The sequence below is a fragment of the Notechis scutatus genome, chromosome 15, assembly GCF_049901735.1.
Source record: "Notechis scutatus isolate UNSWTSFEM ecotype Mainland chromosome 15, rNotScu1.2, whole genome shotgun sequence".
NCBI classification, from domain to species: Eukaryota; Metazoa; Chordata; class Lepidosauria; order Squamata; family Elapidae; genus Notechis; species Notechis scutatus.
In genome coordinates, this window is record NC_142023.1 from 1,549,440 (window position 1) to 1,571,682 (window position 22,243).

The 22,243-nt window shown below is 45.6% G+C and overlaps 1 protein-coding gene across 1 annotated transcript in view; it reads right to left on the reverse strand.

Moving 5' to 3' along the window:
- Positions 1–22,243, reverse strand: part of NOTCH1 (notch receptor 1) — a 117,879-nt gene that overhangs the window by 85,288 nt on the left and 10,348 nt on the right. The window contains exon 3 of the mRNA XM_087943903.1: positions 18,117–18,198. Coding sequence (XP_087800029.1) covers positions 18,117–18,198 — 82 coding nt within the window. The remainder of the gene's footprint in view (positions 1–18,116; positions 18,199–22,243) is intronic.

Sequence of the window (22,243 nt, forward strand, 5' to 3'; positions counted from 1 at the left end):
GACTCTTGACGAATGTATCTTTTCTTTTATGCACACTGAGAGCATTTGCACCAAAGACAAATTCCTTCTGTGTCCAATCACACTTGGCCAGTAAAGAATTCTACTCTGTTCTATTCTATTCTATTCTATTCTATTCTACTCTACTCTACTCTACTCTATTCTATTCTATTCTATTCTATTCTATTCTATTCTATTCTTACTCTATTCATACTCATACCTACTCTACCCTATTCTTACTCCATTCCATTCCATTCCCTATTTCTGTTCTGTTCTTCTATTCTATTCTATTCTATTCTATTCTATTCTATTCTATTTCTATTTCTATTTCTATTCTATTTCTATTTCTATTTCTATTTCTATTTCTATTTCTATTCTATTCTAATGGAGATGAGTACCACCACCCCCAGAGTGGAAATGACCAGCACATACGTGTGAGGGGAACCTTTACCTTTTATCCCTGTGAGCTCTGCATTCAGTCCTTAAATTCTGCAGCAACTCTGCAATCCGCTTCACCATACCCTCAAATTAAACACACATTCAATTAACTGGGGGCTCGGCCAGTTGTCAATTTTGGCTTCAGCAAAGGAAGGCATTTCACGCAAGGCATCCCATGGCTTCCCAGATTTTCGGCAGGTAGCGCCCATCTTCCCATTGTAGGGGTCTTGAGGTTGGGGTGGGGTGGGGTTTCGATATCTGCCACTGGGCCAGTCTGCAAACCTCTAGGAACAAAAGGCCAGCTCAGCCTTCTCCCAAACACAGGGAGAGAAATTGATGGCTGCAAGGAACTCATGCAAATGCATCAGCCAGGACGGTTCTCACCGGGCTGGGGTATTGTCCAGTCCAGCCAAGCTTAACCAAGGAAACCACCCCAGACTTGGTGTCCCAGGGCAAAACCTCGAGCGTCAACAGGAACGGCGCACAGACAATGGGGGACCTGCTGCCCTCTGGCATTCTTCCGCAGCCTCCCTTAGAAACCCCGTTTTGTGCCGCAAGGCCGTCTCTCAACTCCACTTTCAGTGGCCTGCGTCCCACATGTTAATAGTGCTGCACTCGGGCAGCCATTCTAGCCAAGCGGCTGGATGGCCGTCAGTTCTTTGATCAGGCAAATCTCGGCGGGGGGGGGGTCCCTATCCCACCCAGGGACCCCTCCCACAGAGATGCGAAAAAACGCCTGGATCTTTTCAGCAATCAGGCAAGGAAAGAATGAATAGGAATAGGAATAGCATAGCATAGCATAGCACAGCACAGCACAGCACAGCACAGAATAGAATAGAACCTGGAAGGAACCTTGGAGGTCTTCTAGTCCAGGCCCCTGCTCAAGCAGGAGAACCTATGAAAGAATTAAAGAAGAGGGAGAGGGAGGAGGGAGAGGGAGAGGGGGAGAGGGAGAGAGAGAGAGAGAAGAGAGAGAATAATGGAAGAGAGATAATGGAAGAGGATAATGGAAGAGAAGAGAATGGGAATAAAGAGAAGAATAATAGAGAAGAATAAGAGATAGAGAAGATGGAATGGGAATAATAGATATAGAATGGAATAGACTACAATAGAATAAGAATAGTATAGTATAGTATAGTATAGAATAACAGAAGAGAAGAGAATAACAGAATAGAATAGAATAGAATAGAATAGAATAGAATAATAGAATAGAATAGAATAGAATAGAATAGAATAAGGAATAGGGTTATTGTTATTGCTCTTCCTTCCTTCCTTCCTTCCTTCCTTCCTTCCTTCCTTCCTCCCTTCCTTCCTTTGTGCACAGTGGTTAGAATGCAGCATTGCGGACTAAGTCTGCCCACAGCCAGGAATCCAATCCTGACTGGCTCAAGGTTGACTCAGCCTTCCGTCCTTTCGAGGTGGGTAAAATGAGGACCCAGATAGCTGGGGGCAAAAGGCTGACTCTGGAAACCACTTAGAGGGGGCTGTGTAAAGCACTGTGAAGTGGTATATAAAGGGCCATTGCTAGTGTTATTTTAGCCATCAGCACAAACACCCCACTTTCTCTCCCTTCAGAGACCTAATCCTGGGGCTGCCTTTACACAATAAACTTAAGCAGCCATAAATATGCTGACCATTTTCTGGGCTGACTAAAACTGCTCACCTCTCAGTGATATTGGATTGGATTCACACAACCCACCAAGCCACAAAAAGACATGAGTCTGGTTTGAAACAAACCAAGATGAACATTGGCAGATACACCTTTGTTGACGTGGGAAAATTGAATGCCATATATATATATATGTATGTGTATGTATGTATATGTATATATGTATGTATGTATATGTATATATATATATATGTATATATATGTATATATATATATATGTATATGTATATGTGTATGTATGTATCTATCTATCTACCTACCTATCTACCTATCTATCATCTATTTATTTATTTACATTTGTTGATTTGATTTCATGACTCCTATTTATTTATTTATTTGTCTGATAATTTATATTTATTTTAGTTTTTTTATAAAAAAATATTTTAACATATAATAAATCCATTCCATTTCAATCGTGTGTCGATTAGGTACATATTTCATATGCTTAACAATTACTAATAATATTCTTCTTATCAGTATAGCAGTATAATCACATTCCCATATATATAATATGAGTCATGTTCAATATGTCTATTACAGTAGTTTCTCTTATAGCTTTATAAATTCATCTATTCCTTTTTTTAGTTTATTTTATTTTCTAGCCATTAATTTACAATTGTTGATTTGATTTCATGATCCTCTGGCTCCAAACAAACTTGTGTGGTTCCCACTACACGATATAAAAACAACTTGCTGTCTGAATGCAGCCACTGAATATTTTACCAAACTTTGCCAAGTGCAACTGGTCCTTTTTTGCCAGCCACTCTTTCCCAATTCCTGCTGGGCAACTCTGGGAAATTTCTTCTGGATGCCCTTGCTAATTCTACAAAAACCAGGGCTGACGTGGCCCTTTGAGATCATGTAGTCCCACCCCTGCCCAGTAGAGGAACCTACCATTGGAAGACCCTGCCCAACCCTCTCCAATGCAGAGCCTTCTAGATTCCTTAGTCCCACTCCCTCCATGCTGGCTGGGGTTACTAGGGGGTGTAAAACCAACCAGAGTTAAAGGAGACCCCTCCGCATCCTTCCTGTCCCCTGACCCATGGGGACTCTCTCCTCCACCAGCCCTCCAAGGCCCTAAACAAAATGGTTTCTCAGTTGAATTGACACCGTTTTCTTCTTTCACCAAAGCTAAACACCCCAAACTTTCACCCTCGTGGGAGTAAACTCACCAGCCGGCCTTTCACTTGGGGATGCTTGTCAATTAGCCAAGGGGCAGATACTCAGTGAGCCTGGTCAATGGGCTTGCCAACCCCCAAAGTTTTGGGACCCCTGCCCTAAACCATAGATTAACAATTGCAAGAATTGGGTACAGCCAGTCTAAAGAAAAGAAGGACTGCGAGGGACATGATAGCAGCATTCCAGTATTTGAGGGGCTGCCCCAAAGAAGAGTTGGGGGTCAATTTATTCTCCAAAGCCCCTGAAGGCAGGACGAGAAACAATGGATGGAAACTAATTCAGGAGAGAAGCAACCTGGAATTAAGGAGAAACTTCCTCACAGGGAGCACAATTAACCAGTGGAACTGCTTGCCACCAGAAGTTGTGGGCACTCCATCATTGGAGGTTTTTAAGAAGAGACTGGACTGCCATTTGTCTGAAATGGTATTGGTTCTCCTGCTTGAGCCAGGGGCTGGACTAGAAGACCTCCGAGGTCCCTTCCAGCTCTATTCTGATTGAATGGTTTGACAAATAAGCCAGTCCTGCCTGGACGTAGAAAAGAAAAAAGAGCCCATTGTTGGAGAATGAACTGAGAATGAACATGAAAAAGGCCCTTTTGAAATCTCTGAAAGTGGTTATATGGGAGGAACAATTATTACTATGCTTAAGAGGAAGGAAGACGTGATATATCCAGAAGCTGCTTACAAACCCCAATGCAAAGCACAGTGAATGAATGAACAACCAATACAATGAAAGACAGTCACAGTTCATTGAAAGAAAAGTTCAAGAAAGCTTATATATAACCATATAAGGCTTTTATACAAGATACGTAAAAGGTCAGGATGGATCTATGTAGATAAAAACCATTTCTTTCCGTTTTCCTTTCTATGAAAGGGGGGGGGGGGAAAGTAAATAAAGTTCATCAGATAAATCACAACCGGCTCGATTTGCATCACTTAGTAACGACCATGTTTTGTGTTGTGTCGCCCAGACAACGTGACATCCCACCTGTTCTGCCCTGACCCCTTTTTCCTTCACACACACACACAGACACACACAGACACATGAGCCCTTATTCTGCTGTGAAGGATTATCATTTAATATTTGGGGGAAAAAACATCTGAATCTGGCAAGGTTAGGACTTTCCCCGGTGTCAGCTGCTGCCACATTTCTTGCAAAGGCACAGAAAGGCATCATGCAAAAAAAAAAAAAAAAAAAAATTAAAAACTTCAGAGCAGGGCTTCCCCCACCCACTCTCTCCCCAAAACAGGTGGAGGCAGGTAGAAAGTTGGGCAGACAGAGGCTACAGGTGATCCTTGACTCACCATCCCAACTGAGCCCAAAACCTCTGTTGCAAAGCGAGACATTTGCTAAGTGAATCAATTGGCCCCGTTTTGCAACCTTTCCTTGCCCCGGTTGTTAAGAAAATTGCTGCAGTTATTATTAAGTTAGTAAGTGCAGTTGTGAAGTGGGCAGCCTGGTTGTGAAGTAAATCAGGCTTCCTCCGTTGCCTTTGCACCTCAGAAGGGGGATCCCAGGATCCTGGGACTTACAGAAAGGGTCATAAATAGGAATTTGGGATCACGTGACGGTGCTGCAAAGCTCGTGACGGTGAGCAACGGCCACGCGTCCGTCCCAACTTCGAACAATCACTAAGTGAACTGTTAATAAGTCGAGGGCTGCCTAGGGTGTCATTACTGGTCACTACTGGACTAAAAAAAGCGTCCACTTCTTTCCACCAGCAGCAAGAGGAGAGAGCCAAATAAATAAAATCCATCTGAGGTTGCAGCGAGGAATTATTGAATTAAGCCAACATTAATTATTATTCATTACATTATTATTAATTATTATAATTATAATTATTCATTATTATTCATTATCACCTTGCAACCGTCTTAATACCAGATCCTGAAAGTTGAGGCCTTCGTGAAGGCAGAGCAGGGAAATCACCTTGAACGCCCAACAGTCCCCTTGGCCCACATTCAAAATGAGAGCAAAACCGTGTTTTTCAACCTTGGCAAATTTGAGAGGTGGGGGGGGTCTCAGCCCTGCCAGAACCCCCCTACCAGCTTGCTGAAGAGCTGGACTCCATCTATCAGAATAGAGCTGGAAGGGACCTTGGAGGTCTTCTAGTCCAGCCCTCTGCTTAAGCGGGAGAACCTACACCATCTCAGACCAGTGGCTGTCCAGTCTCTTCTTAAAAGCCTCCAGCGATGGAGCGGCCACGAATTCTAAAGGCTAAATTCTGTTCCCCTGGTTAATTGTCCTCCCTGTGAGGAAGTTTCTCCTTAATTCCAGGTTGCATCTCTCCTTGATTAATTTCCATCCCTTGTTTCTCGTCCTGCCTTCTGGGGCTTTGGAAAATAAGCTGACCCCGCTCTTCATTTTGGCAGCCCCTCAAATACTGAAATCCTGCTGTCATGTCCCCCTAGTCCTTCTTCGCTCTAGACTGGCCATATCCAATTTCTGCAACTGTCTCCGGGCCTTTAATCATCTTAGTGGCTCTTCCCTGCACTTTTTTTTTCAAAGTCTCAATATCTTTTTTGCAATGTGGGGACCAAAACTGGATGCAGTATTCCAGGTGTGGCCTTACCAAGCCTTTATAAAGTGGTACTAATCCTTCACTATGTTCTTCTGTCTTTTGTTTCCTTAATTTCCCAGTCTAAGACTGCAGCTTTGGGATAATTGTCTTCACTGTTAGGAAGTTTCTCCTTAAGAGCTGCTCAAGGTTGAGAAAGCAGGTAAAGTTTAGACGGCAGACAAGCTGAGATCCTTGGTGGCTTCTCCAGCGTGGCAAATTCAGCCAAGCCCAATGGAGATACCTCTGGCCAGCTGGCCCTTTCATCCTGTGGACGTGCGAAGGCCTGAGGGGTGGCTTGATGGGGGTGGCAAATGTTCAACGCTGCTAACAAGTAGAGCCAGAATGACACAGGGCTACAAATCACAGGTCTTGGCCCACGGAAGCCAAGCAGGGAGCCCAACTTCGCAAAGGGTTGTCAATTCTTTTGAAATTAAACAGGAGTGAAATTCCACAGCCAGCTGTAACAGAACCCCCTTGGCTGGTGGTGGGGCAGGGGGCAGTCCTTTGGCTGGTGGGGCAGGGGACTGTTGACATACTTTTCTACGCCAAATCTAGGCAGGCCCAGGGAGGACCTGGAGTAAATTCAGGGGACAAAGAACCCAAATTCTGGCCCTACAAGCCAGCTCAGCTTGAGATGCCTCATAACGGGCCAGTCAGAGGTGGACCCCCCACAAAGCCACTGGTTTTGAAGAAGTCACCTAAAGCAGGGGTCTCCAACCTTGGCCACTTTACAACTTGTGGACTTCAACTCCCAGAATTCTGGCTGAGGAACTCTGAGAGTTGAAGTCCACAAGTCTTAAAAGTTGCCAAGGTTGGAGACCATTGACCTAGAGCAACTTTGGAAAGCTGAATCACACCTGCCTGGAATATTTTGTGGTTGTTGTTAGTTGCAAAGTCGTGTCTGACCCATCGCGACCTCATGGACAACCTTCCTCCAGGCCTCCCTGTCCTCTACCATCTTCTGGAGTCCGTTTAAGCTCACACCTGCTGCTTCAGTGACTCCATCCAGCCCCCTCATTCTCTGTCTTCCCCTTCTTAACTATTGCCCTCCATCGTTCCCAGCATTTAAGCTCTTCTCCAGCAAGTCCTTCCTTCTCATGAGGTGGCCAAAGTCTTTGAGTTTCCTCTTCAGGATCTGGCCTTCTAAAGAGCAGTCAGGGTGGATCTCCTCTAGGACCGACCGGTTGGATGGCCTTGCAGTCCAAGGGACTCACGGGAATCTTCTCCTCCAGCACCAGAGTTCAAAGGCCTCCATTCTTTGGCGCTCAGCCTTTGTAACCCACTCCAGTATCTTTGCCATGAAAACCCCATGGACAGTACCAAAAGGCCTAGACCCAAAGGCAAACCCAAATCAGAAGGTCCATCTACAAAACAATAGCTTTGCATCTGGTCCAACCCGATTGAGGGGCCCTCAAAGCCTTTTAAGCCCAGGTACCAACTTGTTCATCAAGGAGGGTTTCCCTAAATCAGTGTTCGCCAGCCGGTGGGCCGGGGACCACTGGTGGTCCACAAGAAAATTTTGGTGGTCCACAGAGAAACGTCACCCCCAAAGCAATTAATCCAGACTGCGCGGGAACACAAGGCTGTGCCGCCCACATGGCCTGTGGGAACACAAGGCTTGCATCGCTTGCACTGCAAACAACAACACGGGGTAGTGAGGGCAGAGGGGGAAAAAGGGCGGAGGGGAGGAACTTGCCCCACTCAACCCACGCGCCTGGCCTGGCCACCGGGCTGCTTCTTTCCGCTTCTTTCTTCTTCTGCTTTTGGCTGCACGCAAGGAAAGCAGCCAAAGTCTTTCTCTCCCCCAAACTCCGCCAGAAATGAGTCTTTGGGACCCTGCAAGGCCTCCTGCTCCAAGAGGCTGCGCTGGCCCAACAAGTCTCACAAAGACTCCTTTTTGGCGGAGTTTGGGGGAGAGAAAGAAAGACTTCTGCTGCTTCTGCTGCTTTCCTTTCATGAAGCCAAAAGTCTCTCTCTCCACCACCACCACCCCGAGAACGGAGCGGGAGACAGTATCCTGCAATCCCAAATAAAGAATGACCAATCGGTAGGAAAACGGGGTGGGGAATTTTCCTGCAGACTTTTTTGGGGATTTTTCCCAGGGTCTCTGATCCGCGGGATTTAAAATGATGAGTTTGGTGGTCTAACCTGAGGTCCAAAAGTTGGCGACCCCTGACCTAAATCAACCGCAGGTGACACCTGCGAAGAAAACCAAGGGTTTAAAAACGGGGCCAAATCTTGCCCCAAGATTTCAAGATGGACATCAACCAGTGGGATGCACAAGAGACACACGTGTGTGTGCGTGTGTGTGTATTAAATTATTGAACAAAACTGTCCCCTGGCACACACGCACATACCCACACTTGGGAAGGTTCAAGCAGGCAGGAGAAAGGGCTATTCTGGCACGCTGTTGCTGCTGTAGTATGTGGCGCAAACATTGCAGGAGGAAAAACTGCAGCCACCGAGGTTCCCACCAAGTGGGTGGGCAGCCACACAGATGGACTTACTCTGAAGAGGAGGAAAAGCACGTGACCTCCATATTTTTGGGGGAGAAGCCAGGGGGTGCTGAAGCCCCTCCTCCTCTGAGGAGCTGGAGAAGGAAAAAGCAGGGCAGGTGGGGGAAGCCAAAGATCAAATTAACACTTCATGAATTGGTGCAATCCAGGACAACCTCCCCTTTGACAAATGTCCCCTGTCCTGCCTTTCTAAGATGTTGCTTGAGGAAAAGGGGAGGAGAGGGGGAAAGACAAATGGCCAATTAGCTCCAAAAAACTCCGAATATTTTGCCAGGCAGCAGGCGCCAAACAGCTCTGTTTTTAACTCTGCTGGAGGACACCCACCAAAACAACCAATAGGGGACTTTCTTGTGGGTTTCTTATTTCCTTCCTTCGCTTCCTCCTTTCTTTTTTCTTTCTTTCCTCCTCCCCACTCTCCTTTCTCCTCTCCTCTCTTCTTTCCTCTTCCCTTGCCTTTTTCCCCCTTCCCTTTCCCCTTCCTGCTCTCTTCTCTTCTCCCTCCCTCCGTCATTTTTCATTCAAAGAAAACTTTTGAGAACTTCACAGTTCATTTTCCCTTAGCGCTCGGCTCCCACCCCAATATGTCTTCTGAAAGGAGCATTTGCTAAAAAATAATAATGCTTGACTGCCCTTTGTGTTGTTTTCCACACAGACTCTCGAATAGCAATAAATTGGATGTAAAGAGAGGGGCTCCTACCCCCACTGGGAAGTCTACTCTAATCTTCCCCTTCACCCTTCAGACTTCACCTCCCAGAATTCCATAATCATTATTTATCCAGCTGGAGGGTGTCTTGTCTGGTTGTCCACATATTTTGAAAAGTGAAAAGTTTGGCCGTACCCTGGACTCCAGATCCTGTCCTGGATGTTCAGATACCAGCAAAAGCCCCTTTGCATGTCTAAAACTGGTACGTTTGGACATTTCAATTGGGAAAGGGTTGTCCAAAACCTTCTTGTGTCAAGGAGCCATAGGCAACGACATCTCTGAAATATAAGATACAAGACCTTCCAAATCCAAATCCAGAACTTTTAGGCACTCAACTGCAGCCAATCGTCTAACACACCAGAACCTCCAACTCTTTTTGGCAACTAACCTTCATAATCTTCATTTCTCCTTTCTTCAAGTTTAAGTTGGCATCACTCAACAAGAGGGCCCTTCCTTCCTTCCTCTATCCTCCCTACCTCCTTTCTTTCTTTCCTTCTTTCCTTCCTGCCTTCCTCCCTCTCATTCTCAATCCCTGCCTTCCATTCCCCTTCCTTCCTTTCTTCCTTCCTTTTCCTTCCTTCCTTCCTCCTTGCCTTCCTTCCTGCTTGCCTTCCTTCCTTCCTTCCTTCCTTCCTTCCTTCCTTCCTTCCTTCCTTCCTTCCTCCCTCCCTCTCATTCTCAATCCCTTCCTTTCTGCCTTCCATTCTCCTACCTTCCTTCCTCTATCCTTCCTCCCTCTTTTCTTTCTTTCCTTCTTTCCTTCCTTCCACTTTTGTGTTTGTATGTACACTGAGAGCTTATGCACCGGAGACAAATTCCTTGTGTGTTCAATCATACTTGGCCAATAAAGAATGTTCTTTCTTTCTTTTTTTCTCTTTCATTCCTTTCCTTTCCTTCTTTCTTTCCTTCTTTCTTTCCTTCTTTCTTTTAGAAGTTCTGATTAAGATAACCTGGCTGGCAGGACAGGGGCAATGCGTTTCACTCCCTCAGTGAGGAAGGTAGGAACATTAACATACAACCCCACGTAAAGGGAGGACCCCCTTCAGAAGCGTTCTTTCTGAAACAAAGCAACACTTGAAAGGATGAAGGGGTCACAAGAATTTTCCCGTCTTTCTCAACCCACCAACTTGGATTATCCGACTGCTCCAGTACACAAGACCAGGAATACACATCCTCACACCAAGATTAAGAGGGGCTCGAGGGTGCTATAAAACAGAACCGTGGCTCTGTTTGGTTTGGGGTGCTACTGTGTTTCCCCCAAAATAAGACCCAGTCTTATATTTTGTTGCCACCAAAAAAAGGCACCAGGTTTTATTTTCGAGGGATGTCGTCCACTGACTAACCTCACGTGTACACGTCGTCCCCGGCCTCCTTTTCGCTGTCAGACGCCTTCCGGAACTTCTTCTTCTGCAGCTGGCAAGGCTTCCCTGAAGGCCTCTGTAGCTGATAGGATCGATCCAGAGCTTTCTTATCAGCTCCAGAGGCCTTCGGGAAACTCTTGCCAGCTGCAGAAGAAATGGGCTGGCAAGGCAGGTGTTGGGGTGTGCGAGGCCTGGCTACAACTGTCCAAAGGTAAGTAGTAGGGCAGCTCCACACACCCCATCCTCACCCTAGCTTAATTTTTACCTGTCCCCTCTGGAGTGGGCGGGATCTTAAATAGGGCTTTTGGGGGGGGTAGGGCTTACATTGGGCGCACCTATAAAAATCAAGCTAGGACTTATTTTCAGGGTAGGTCGTATTTTCGGAGAAACAGGGCACCTACCAACAGGCCCGGCTTCAAACCCTGCTAGTGCTGGTTAAAAGAACTCGGGGTATGGAGGTGGGGGAGCCACATCTCCACAGCGGGTCTAGCAGAACAATAGCCAGGAAGTGAAACGGTGTAAGCTTGGAAGAACCCAAAGGGCAGACATACAACATTCAACCTTGACTCTTGCTTCGATCCCAGGGAAGGGGCGGGAATATTCTCAGAACCTGCAAGAACCTCAGAAATCGAGCGTCGGGGGAAACAAAGGCCAGGTCTGGGGCAAGGGAAGGCTGCACTTTAGGGGAGCGTGCAGAGCATGGACAAAAAGTCAATATGGTGGCACAACGGGGTGATCGGAGCTGCACCGGGTTTTATGCGTGTCGGGAAGCAGGGCTCTCCAACCTTGGCCACTTGACGACTGGTGGACTTTAACTCCCAGAATTCCTCAGCCAGCATTCGCTGGCTGAGGAATTCTGGGAGTTAAAGTCCACCAGTCGTCAAGTGGCCAAGGTTGGAGAGCCCTTGTCGTGAAACACACCTAACTTCCAACCACATCATCACAGCCGCCATCTTGCCTTGTGTGCGGACAAGCCCTGCTGCATCCGATTGGGGGTTTGCTCCATTTCTCTTGCTCTCCCTAAGAAGAGGAAACTCAACTGGGGAAAGTCTCCGCTCTGAAGAAACCATCTGGCCATTCTCACGAGGCTCAGACCCTCTAAAGGTTAAAGAAAATGAAGGGATCGGCCTCCCTCCGCCTCGCGCCTAAATTAAAATTGTTCGTTCTTTCCCAGCTAGTGCTGCCAGGACGGACACAACATGGCAGGATCCCAAGCGAACTATTCTTGCTTCCTCAGGCCATTTCCACACCGCACCCATTTCCTGCCCACTGCGAGTCCCTATTCCTCTTCCCTCCTCCCCCCTCCCCGTTTATTATTATGATTACAAGCATTTCCACGGAAGTCAGGACAGGTTAAAGACGGCGGAAAACCTTTGGAGCTGAAAGACTTCCGTTCCTTAAAGTAGCTTTAACAATGGATTCTGAAGTTGAATAACCGCGGGGCTCCGAAAGCTTGGGAATGGAACTCTGGCGCGCTTCTGACCTGACGGATTCCAGGACAAGAAACTTTCAACTCGAGTTCCTTTTCTGGGTCCTTCCTTCTGCACGGCCTCTCTTCGGATAAGAGCGCAGGAGAGGGGGAAAGAGATGAGCAAAAACAGCTTCCGGGTGGGGGGGGGCTCGAACAGACTCACATTGCCGGAGACGAACCTCGTCCAAGAATGGGCTGTGCAAGTGGTCATTTAACAACCCCTGGACGATACAATGGTGCTGAAAAAAAGGCGACTTGTGACTTGGTCCTAGCATTTGTGACCCGAGCAAGATTCGAACAGCTTAGTAAGACCACACGTAGCTTACTGCATCCAGTTTTGCTCTGGCCTTGACCCAAAGCAGCTTCTCTCTCTCTGCTGTGCTGTCTGTAGTCCCTTCTATACTGAATACTGTATCCAGTTTTGGTCACCACACTATAAAAAAGAGGTTGAGACTCTAGAAAGAATGCAGAGAAGAGCAACCAGGATGATTAGGTTAATGGAAGCTAAAACATACAATGAACAGTTGCAGGAAATGGGCCTGGATAATCTAATGAAGAGAAGGACCAGGGGAGACAGGAGAGCAGCCTTCCAGTATTTGAGGGGCTGCAATGGATGGAAACTGAACAAGGAGAGATTCAACTTAGAACTAAGGAGAAATGTTCTGACAGTGAGAACAATCAACCCATGGAACAGAAGTTGTGGGAGCTTCATCACTGGAAGCTTTCAAGAAGAGACTGGACTGCCATTTGTCAGAAATGGTGCAGAGTCTGCTTGGGCAGGGGCTTAGACTAGATGACCTCCAAGGTCCCTTCCAATTCTTTTAATCTGTATCTGTATCAGCTTGATATAACGATGGATGCTAAATTCTGCGTGTAGATTAATAGAATCTCTCCTTGTCCTTCTCTTCTCTAGACTAGCCATGCCCGGTTCCTGCAACCGTTCATCGTATGTTTGAGCCTCCAGTCTCCTCATCATCCTGGTTGCTCTTCTCTGCACTCTTTCTAGAGTCTCAACCTCTTTTTTTTTATAGTGTGGTGACTAAAACTGGATGCAGGATTCAATGTAGAAGGGGCTACAGACAGCACAAAGGAGAGAGAAGCGGCTTTAGGTCAAGGCCAGAGCAAAGAAACCAAGCGGTTTACAGAGTCAGCCTCTGGGTCATCTGGGTCCTCATTTTACCCACCTCGGAAGGATGGAAGGCTGAGTCAACCTGGAGCCTGGCGGGATTCGATCTGCCAAACTGCAGTAGGAGCAGTTTGCAGAACTGCACTCTAACCACTGCGCCACCAAGACTCCTATAGGTACTGACCCGGCAGATTTGCTAAAGGTAGACCCTGGAAAAGCAAGAATCTGCTCCCAGCAGCACCAGCAGCTGGCTAACTGGGCAAATAGGAGCATTCCCTGGGAAAGTGGCATCAGATCATGTGTGTCTGCAGCGGTCCTAGAAAAATCAAATAAATCAGCCCCTTTACATCCGCGTGGAGGGGAGGGCAACCCCCAAAAGGCATCCCTGCCAAGGTTTAATTAGTATTTCTCCTTGTATGGAGACGCGATCCCGGAGAAACCTTTTCATCTGATCTGGGAACAGAGATGGAAAGAGAGAGAGAGAGAGAGAGAGAGAGAAGAGGGGGAAACTTTTGCAAAGCTGTAGTTTGCATTCGTCACCGCAAAAACCACACTTGGCAGAAGGCTGGGAGCCACCCGCAGCGACGGGGGGGGGGGGACGGGGGGTGGGCTGGTGGCCTGAAAACCAACTTTTCCCACACCCTGTGTTAATTTTAATTATATCATATCCAATATAAAATGCTGGCGCTTGGCTGTGAGCTCCAAAGCCTGAGCAGGGCCAGAAATCTGTGCGAGAATGATGTCATGCAGGCAGCATTATGTGATGTGGGTCAGATCCATGCTTGGCAGTCGCTCCCTTTTGCCCCAACCAAGGCGGGAAACCAGCCTCTGTGATAGAAGCTCTTGTCATCTTTTTTTAGGCTAGAAGTGACAGCACATGGCCAACTTTTACCCCAGGCCCTCCAGGGACTTGGCATCAATTTAACCCATTCACTTCAAATCTCCTCTTTCCTCCAGAGGGATGAGTTAACAGGAGATGTGAAGTCTGCACCACATCGCAACCTCTTGTTTTATCCCAACAATCCTGTAGGTAGGTCGGAGGGAAAGGAGGAAAAGTTGGTGACTCCGTGCAAAGTCAAATAATATACCCTGAAGATGGAACTTAATTTCGTTGTACGAGGTGCAATGACAATAAAGTAAACTAAACTAATTTATTATAGCAAATAAGGTGTTGGGCGCCTCTCACTTAATTGCTTAGGAATAGAAGTTCCGTTCCCACTTGTAAGTAGGAGGCTCTGCCTGTAAGAGTTGAACCTCCATCTCTGCAGTTTAATCCAATCTTTTAACCCAGCACCAGACTGACTCTTTCTCTCTCTCTCTCCCTCCCTAGAGTGTCCCCCGGATGAAATTATTTTTATAAGCTTTTCTGAGCGGAGAACAGCGTTCAAAAGTCAAGAGGAGGAGGAGGAGGGGGTTGGAGGAGGAGGAGGAGGGGGAGGAGGAGGAGGAGGGGGGAGGAGGAGGGGGGAGGAGGAGGAGGAGGAGGGGAGGAGGAGGAGGAGGAGGAAGAGAAGAAGAGGAGGAGGAGGAGGAGGAGGAGGAGGGAAGGGAGGAGGAGGAGGACGAGGAGGAGGAGAAGAAGAAGAAGAAGAAGAAGAAGAAGAAGAAGAAGAAGAAGAAGAAGAAGAAGAAGAAGAAGAAGAAGAGGAGAAGGAGGAGGAGGAGAGGAGGAGGAGGAGGAGGAGGAGGAAGAAACGGCAGCAGCACAGAGATGGAACTGAGCTTCATTTTTTAAAAAAATATAGCATTTAGCCAATTGAAACCTTTGCATCACAAACACTTGCTAATTTTAAATCTGGTTCACGCCTTATATTCCACTTGATTTCCTCCGAGCCATATTTAAAAGCTTGACATTGTTCCCTAAGCTTGTGTTTCTCAAACTTTAGCAAGATGCTGGCTGGGCTGGGGGGAATCCTGTTGTTTGAAGTCCAGACATCTCCAAGTTGCCAAAGTGGAGAATCCCGGCCTAAGTCAACGCCAAACAGCCAGGGGGTTGCCTCTCCTCCAGCACAAGAGAAGCCTTCCAGCTGTAACTCACCCTTACCAGCACGCGTGGGATGGCACCAGTAGAGACGGCCGATGCCAACGCCTCCGGCCAGGGGGCGAACAAAACTTATGATTTATGCAAGGAAGTTCCCTCTCTTGACTGGCGGGGGAGGAGCAGAGGCAGTTGAGGTAGCAACAGCAAAAAGAAAAGAAAGAAAAGAAAAAGAAAACCCCTCCCTTGCAGAGAACAGCCCTGTCTGTCCTGGCCCCATTCAATTCCATCTGTCCGCCCCATGTAAATCGGGGAGACAAACGAGTCTTTGAGGCAGAAGAAGAATGACCAGAAGATTGGGGAGAAGGGGGGGGAGGAAATAAATGGGGGGGGGAGGTTTGTGGGGTGAGAGTGAATCAGGCATTCTGGGAACCCTCCCGAGATTAGCCACAAAAGCATTTGTTTCCCCCGTCTCAACAATAGCTGCTGAATTTTGACCGAATCCCAGCTGTCATTCTTTGCAAACAGGTTTTAGAGAGTCCGGGGTAAGGTTGGCTTCTAGGAGCCAAAAATAAATAAATCCAAACGGGCATTTTTATAGGAATGTGTGGCGTGTCTGTGTGTGCATGTGTGTGTGTACGTATATATGTATGTATGTTGTGGCATGCATTCATCGGCATCTCACTAAGTAGCCGAGTTAAATTGTCTGTTAAATTGCTCTCATGCTGATTAATTTGCTGAAGGGGGGGCTCTCTGACTCTCTCCTAAGCAAACTCGCAAAGCATTAAAGGGGGGGGATAAAAGAACAGGGGGGCTGCCTCTCCCCCCTTTCACTCCCTCCCCACACACCGTTGGTTTCAGAAAGGCCACTGCCTCACCGCAAGCCAGCTTTCTCGAGGGCAAAACCTCCATACTCCAAGAACCAATTTGATTCACATACTTCTTCCCGCCTTTTCCTTAAGAGCACAACAGGGGTTGTGACAATTCGCAGGACCCAAACGGGCCACAAGACAACTCGCTGCGGAACCAAGAGTTGCACTTAATACCAAAGAAATTCTGGAATAGAATCATTCAAGAGAAGACGCAAAAGGAAGGACAAAAGGTAAACGTGAATCACAAATATTAAAATGTTTTCTTCTTGCGTTCAAGAAATGAAACTGAATTGTTGAAGTCTCCCACATTCTGGCACAACCTGCTATAACCACGGCTCCCTGCTCCTATTTTCCCCCTGTAACAACCACACTGTGAGATAAGTAGGTAAGTCACACACAATGGGTTTTTGCATGATTGAGAACAGCCTTCAGACCAGGCCTTTCTCTGGTCGTATTTCGCCGCTTAGCCGTAATGCCCACCGATTCTTTGGTTCGGTTCAATTTGATTCCGATTTAGTTAACTTCTGCTGAACTTCTATTTTCCAAACATACTTGTCCAGTTTGGAACTGGGCAGGCTGCTTGGATACTTCTTCTAAGTCAAACGGACAAAGAGCAAGCTGATTATTTTTTTATCCATCCATTTGGACAGTGTTGGTTTCTGACCCCGAGAGCAGCTGGCACCCATTATGGCAGGAGGTCTCCAAACGTGGCAGCTTTAAGACTTGTGGATTTCAACTCGAAAAGTTTGGAGACCCCTGCATTGTGGAGTCAGTTAGGAAAGCAACACCTTGCAAAATCCCCCCAGGGCACCAAATTCTGCTGCTTCCAGATTCTGCACCCTATTCTACCATGTTCCTTGAATGCACCATGATCTATAGGTAGGATTGGGACAGCCTTCCCTGGCCCGAGGCTCTCTAGCTGCGGTGTAAGAGCACTCATATTCCTTAGGCTGAGGAGATGCAATCCTGTTGTGTCTGGAAGGAACAAATTCAGGAGCCATTCTGGTCCATGGGGATAATAATCCAGGGGATTCGTCAACAAGTGATCTAATCAACAGCAGAACCTCACAACCTTCCACGTCCTCCTTTGGCAAACCAGCATTTGTTAGAAGGACCATAAGGGAGCTTGTTCAGGCCACATGCAAGTTCTCAGTTGCTGTTATCTCTCCCTCGTAAAATGGAGGAGAAACCCCCCCACGCCCAATGCAGCACAGCCCTATAAAACTGTCTCCATGTTCTTTCGAACAACCCCTTCCTTCCATCCGGCCTTCCAAACCTAGACTTCTCCAGTCTCCCCACAGACAGAAAGGAGAGCCTGGGTCACTTCTATCCCAAGGCCCATTTTAACAGAATAACAGAATTGGAGGGGACCTTGGAGGTCTTCTAGTCCAACCCCCACCCTACTCAAGATGGAGACCCTATACCACTCCAGAGATGTGGCTTGCTTAGGTCCACATGCCTAAGCTAGGTCAGTTGTGGCTCTTCTTAAAAGCCTCCAGTGTTGAAGCACCCACAACTTCTGGTGGCAAGCTGTTCCACTGGTTAATTGTCCCCACTGTTAGGAAGCGTCTCTTTGATTCCAGGTTGCTTCTCTCCTTGATTAGTTTCCATCCGTTGTTTCTTGTCCTCACCTTTGGTGCTTTGGAGGACAAATTGACCCCCAACTCTTCTTTGTGGCAGCCCCTTCAAATACTGAAATACTGAAATATCATGTCTCCCCTAGTCCGTCTTTTTACCAGGGAAATCCAATTCTTGCAACTGTTTTTCACAGGCCTTCAACTCCAGCCCCCTAATCATGTTTGTTGCTCTTCTCTGGACTGTTTCCAGAGTCTCTATATCTAATCTTTGTTCAGAAGAAGGAAAGATATCAAAGCTTTTGCCAACTCCCAGTTTTTTTCCTCTGAGACATGAAGTGACTTTCCTTCTATCCCCACAAACTACCTGCGTCTTCGTTCTTGCTAGAGATTGGCAAAAAACAAAACAAAAAAAAAACACCAATGTATTTTCAAGCCCAGAAAAAAGTAGATCCATGCCAAATAAGAATACCCTCCTTCAGTCGAGACAAAATTCAAAAGGCCCACGTTGTTTTCCTTTCAGAAAAAAACCCCCAAACCTTTTAGAAAGCCCATGTTTTGTCCCAAGCTTGTAATGCTAAAAAAAAGAAAAGAAAGAACCCTATCTCAGGGTTGAAAACTTTTGCATGCTTTCACTCCCCACGCTTATTTAAAAAACAAGCTAGTACTCACAGACAAGCTCCTGTTCCATTTTGATAGGTTTCGCACTTTCCACCGTTCAAGCAGGACTCAGAAGGCTGCGTGCATCGCAAACCTGCAAGAAGAGACGAGAGATGATTTCCTGGCACTGGTGAAGCTCAGCCACAGGATGGAAAAGATATCAAGGGAGTCCATGTGACGTCTTTAACAGATTAAACAGAGTTGGAAGGGACCTTGTAGGTCATCCAGTCCAACCCCCTGCCCAAGCAGGAGACCTCACATCATTTCTGACATAATGGCAGCCCAGCCTCCTCTTGAAAGCTTCCCACAACTTCTGAAGGCAACTTGATTTGCTTTCACTGTCAGAAAATTTATCCTTATTTCCAGGATGAATCTCTCCTTGTTCAGTTTCCACCCATTATTCCTTGTCTGGCTTTGGAAAACAGCTTGACCCCTTCCTCCTCCTCTCTGGGGCAGCCCCTCAAATGTTGGAAGATGCTCTCCTGTCTCCCCTGGTCCTTCTCTTCCCTAGACTAGCCAGGCCCAGTTCCTGCAAGCATTCATCATATATTTTAGCCTCCAGTCCCCTCATCATCCTAATTGCTCTTCTCTGCACCCTTTCTAGAGTCTCAACGTCTTTTTTATAGTGTGGTGACCAAAACTGGATGCAGCTTTATAGAGTGGTATTAGTACCTCCCTTTTGGTTTTTCTTGCCTAAGTGTAATACTTTATTTTTCTCTACATTAAATTTCATTTTGTTGGATAGGGCCCTAGACAGGATCGAGTCCACGTGCTCCCAGATGACAGGCTTCCCCTCCCCAAACACTAAGTATGGGGGAGGGTAATGGCCAATGCTCTGAGAACACATCCGGTTGGGAAAAGTTAAAGGACAGAGTTAGGATGTTAGTCATCTTTACATACGCAGCATTTCAGTGCTTTTGTAAAATAACAGGGCTTCAGTGATTCAATTTACCAGACTTTTGATTTAATGGAGCCGATTTTCTTTCAAGCACACTTCATTATATGCAAAGCAATGCAAACCATTCACACGGCAATTGATGCAAATAGCCTAAATTTCAAGTCAATGAACATTTGGGTTTTAACGGACATCCCTCCGCCAAAATCGTCCACAAAAGAGAAGGTTTGTTGTACAGATCCAAATGGCCTCAAAAATGCAATATTTCTTCTTCCCTCAATCGATTGCCATCTAAGAGCTCTACACCCATTTTACAGGCAGGAACTCAAAAGGTAAATCAGATGAAGTTTCCAGGACATGAATCATAATTTACTTTCTTAAATTATGGCCTTTTCAGGTGATTTCCAAATAATGAAGAGTCAGAATTGGAACCAGAGTGAGTCTGATCTAGCAGTTTATAAAGTCATCAGATCTGTATTTATGTATTCGTATCCCACCTTTATTATTTTTACAAATAAGTCAAGGCATTGAACATATCCAACACACCTTCCTCCTCCAATGTTCTCCACAACAACCCTGTGAGGTGGGTCGGGCTGAGAGAGAGAGGCTGGTCCAAAGTCACCCAGCTGGCTTTCATGCCTAAAGCAGAACTAGAACTCACCACCACCTAGTGATTGGCCCAAAATCACCCAGCCGGCTTTCATGTCTAAGACAATGCTAGAACACACCACCTCCTAAATGCTTGGCCCAAAGTCACCCAGCTGACTGTCATGCCTAAGGCAGGACTAGAACTCACAGTTCCTCAGGTTCTAGCCTGGTGCCTTAAACCACTAGAGATCAAACTGCTTTTTTAATCTACAAGCATGGCTTGCTATACACCCCAAGGAAAGCATTGTAGAAGTTTTTGTTTCCTCAGCTTCATAAATGATTGTGTAAATCAGGGGTCTCCAACCTTAGTAACTTTAAGCCTGACAGGCTTCAATTCGCAGAATTCTGGGAATTCTGTGAGTTGAAGTCTGCCAGGCTAAAAGTTGCCAAGGTTGGAGACCCCTGGTGTAAATGACCATCTAGGGTTTGCCACCGCCCACCCCATCCCCCCAATTCTAAGTGGCCTTGGCTCTACCCCTGCTTAGCTATTCAGAGATTAACCAAGTTGGTTTGTGGGGGAGAAGGACGCCCAAAGAAAGCCACCCAGGAAATTCCAGCTTAGCAATTCTCGTTTAAAATATATATATGTGTGTGTGTGTGTATCTCTTCTGAAGATTTCTATCTGAACAAAGCAGATGAAAAGGGAAAAAAACGCTTCATGGGCTGGACTGGCATTATGGGATGGCAACTGGGTGATCGCCAGGCAGAATGGGGGGAGGCAACCATCGCTATAATTCCAGCATCTATGCACCAGATATCATTTGAGACTCTAATAGACTGTTGGGTGTCTTCAATCACTAAAGATGACAATCTTAGCCAAATTGAACAGATGCCACGTTCCACGCTTCTTCCTCGGTTCTGGGAAACTCTTAAAGAGAAGAACCACAGAATCCTCTTGCACCCGTGTTTGTCAAGCGTGGCTGTTTTAAGACATGTGGACTTCAATTCCCAGAATGGCTGGCTGGGGAATTCTGGGAATTTTTTTAAAATAAATTTTATTGAATAAACATTAAGAACAATTGAACACAGTGAGACTTTCTTGACCATCATTTTGGCCATACAAGCTATATTATAGAGATAAACATAAAAGTTAATTTCCCTTTTCCCTTATTAGTATAGTGCTAACTGCATATTATTTCTATTTATCTACATTTATCTATAATTATATACATATTTACAACCGTCTTTTATACTCGTGCATCTGTATCATCTCATACTTGTCCATTATATTCCATTCTTTTTGGTTTACAAAACTTTTAACTTTCATTCCTATAAAGCGTCAACCCTTTCTTTCTTTTTCCTTGACTCTAGCCATTGATACATTTTACTACAGACTTCATAATACTCTGTCTCACCCTTATCTTGGATTTCTAAAGTTAGTCTGTCCATCTCTGCACAGACTAATATTTTCCTTATTATTTCACTTTCTGTAGGGGTATCTTCATTCTTCCAGTTTTGGGCATATACCAATCTCGCAGCTGTTATTATGTGTATCATTAAATATATTGTTCCTTTACTGTATTTATTAATTATTATTATTATTATTATTATTATTATTATTATTATTATTATTATTATTATTATTATTATTATTATTATTATTATTATTATTATTAAACAACTCTACTTTCTGGTTAACTATCTCTTCTATCCAAACCTGTATTTTCCACCAGTACTTTTTTTGCTTTTATACATTTCCACCACATACGATAAGAGGTCCCTACCTCCTATCTTGGGGAATTCTGGGAACTGAAGTCCAAACATCTTAAAGCAATCTTTTAAGTTTGAAGAACATGGCTCTACGGACCTGCCTGTTTGACTCAAAGGAGATTTTATTTCTACAAGAATAATGAAGCATAATTCAGCATGCCAGCCAAGGAATTCTGGGAGTTGAAGTCCAAACACCTTAAAGTGGTCATTTTTGAAAATCATAATTGACCACAATTTGCCTGTGGGCTAACTTAACTGAACACCAAACCTGGTTTAAAACTAGGATTCTACTACAGGATATACTTCATGGAGTAACTAACCGGCTAGGTTCAATTTTCCTTTGTTGGTTTGGGCACTATATGTTCTATCAACAGGGGAAAAATGTATTTTGTTAACCCCCAAAAAGAGTTTCTTGGGCTGCCTGAATCAACTCAAACTTTTTTGTCAGACAGTAAAGGTCATATTTTTTAAAGGGGAAATTTTTATAAAACACCAAGCAGGATGCCAATCACGGAACCAGCTCTAAATAGGACCCGGTCCGCCCAGCGCATTAAGCCAGGGTTTAGATATCCCTGGTTCACACAGTTAATTGGTTTGGCATTAACAGAGTGATTATAGGTTTACCAACTATAACAGCGTTGCACATTATGTTTAGCCACAATCAAGCTGCACCACGTTAAGTACAGGAAGAGTTGCTGGCCCTCTTAAGTCGTCCAATGAAATCAAGATTTATTGTTTGTAAAAGTGCAATAAAGGAAACCAGTGTGATGCAAAAAAAAAAACCAAAAAACCCAACCATAAATTGCTAAAGGACAGGCCTGTCTGTCTGGGTTAGGCATTAAATGCACATTTGCTGAATTGCCTGCAATGAGGAAGAATGGCACCT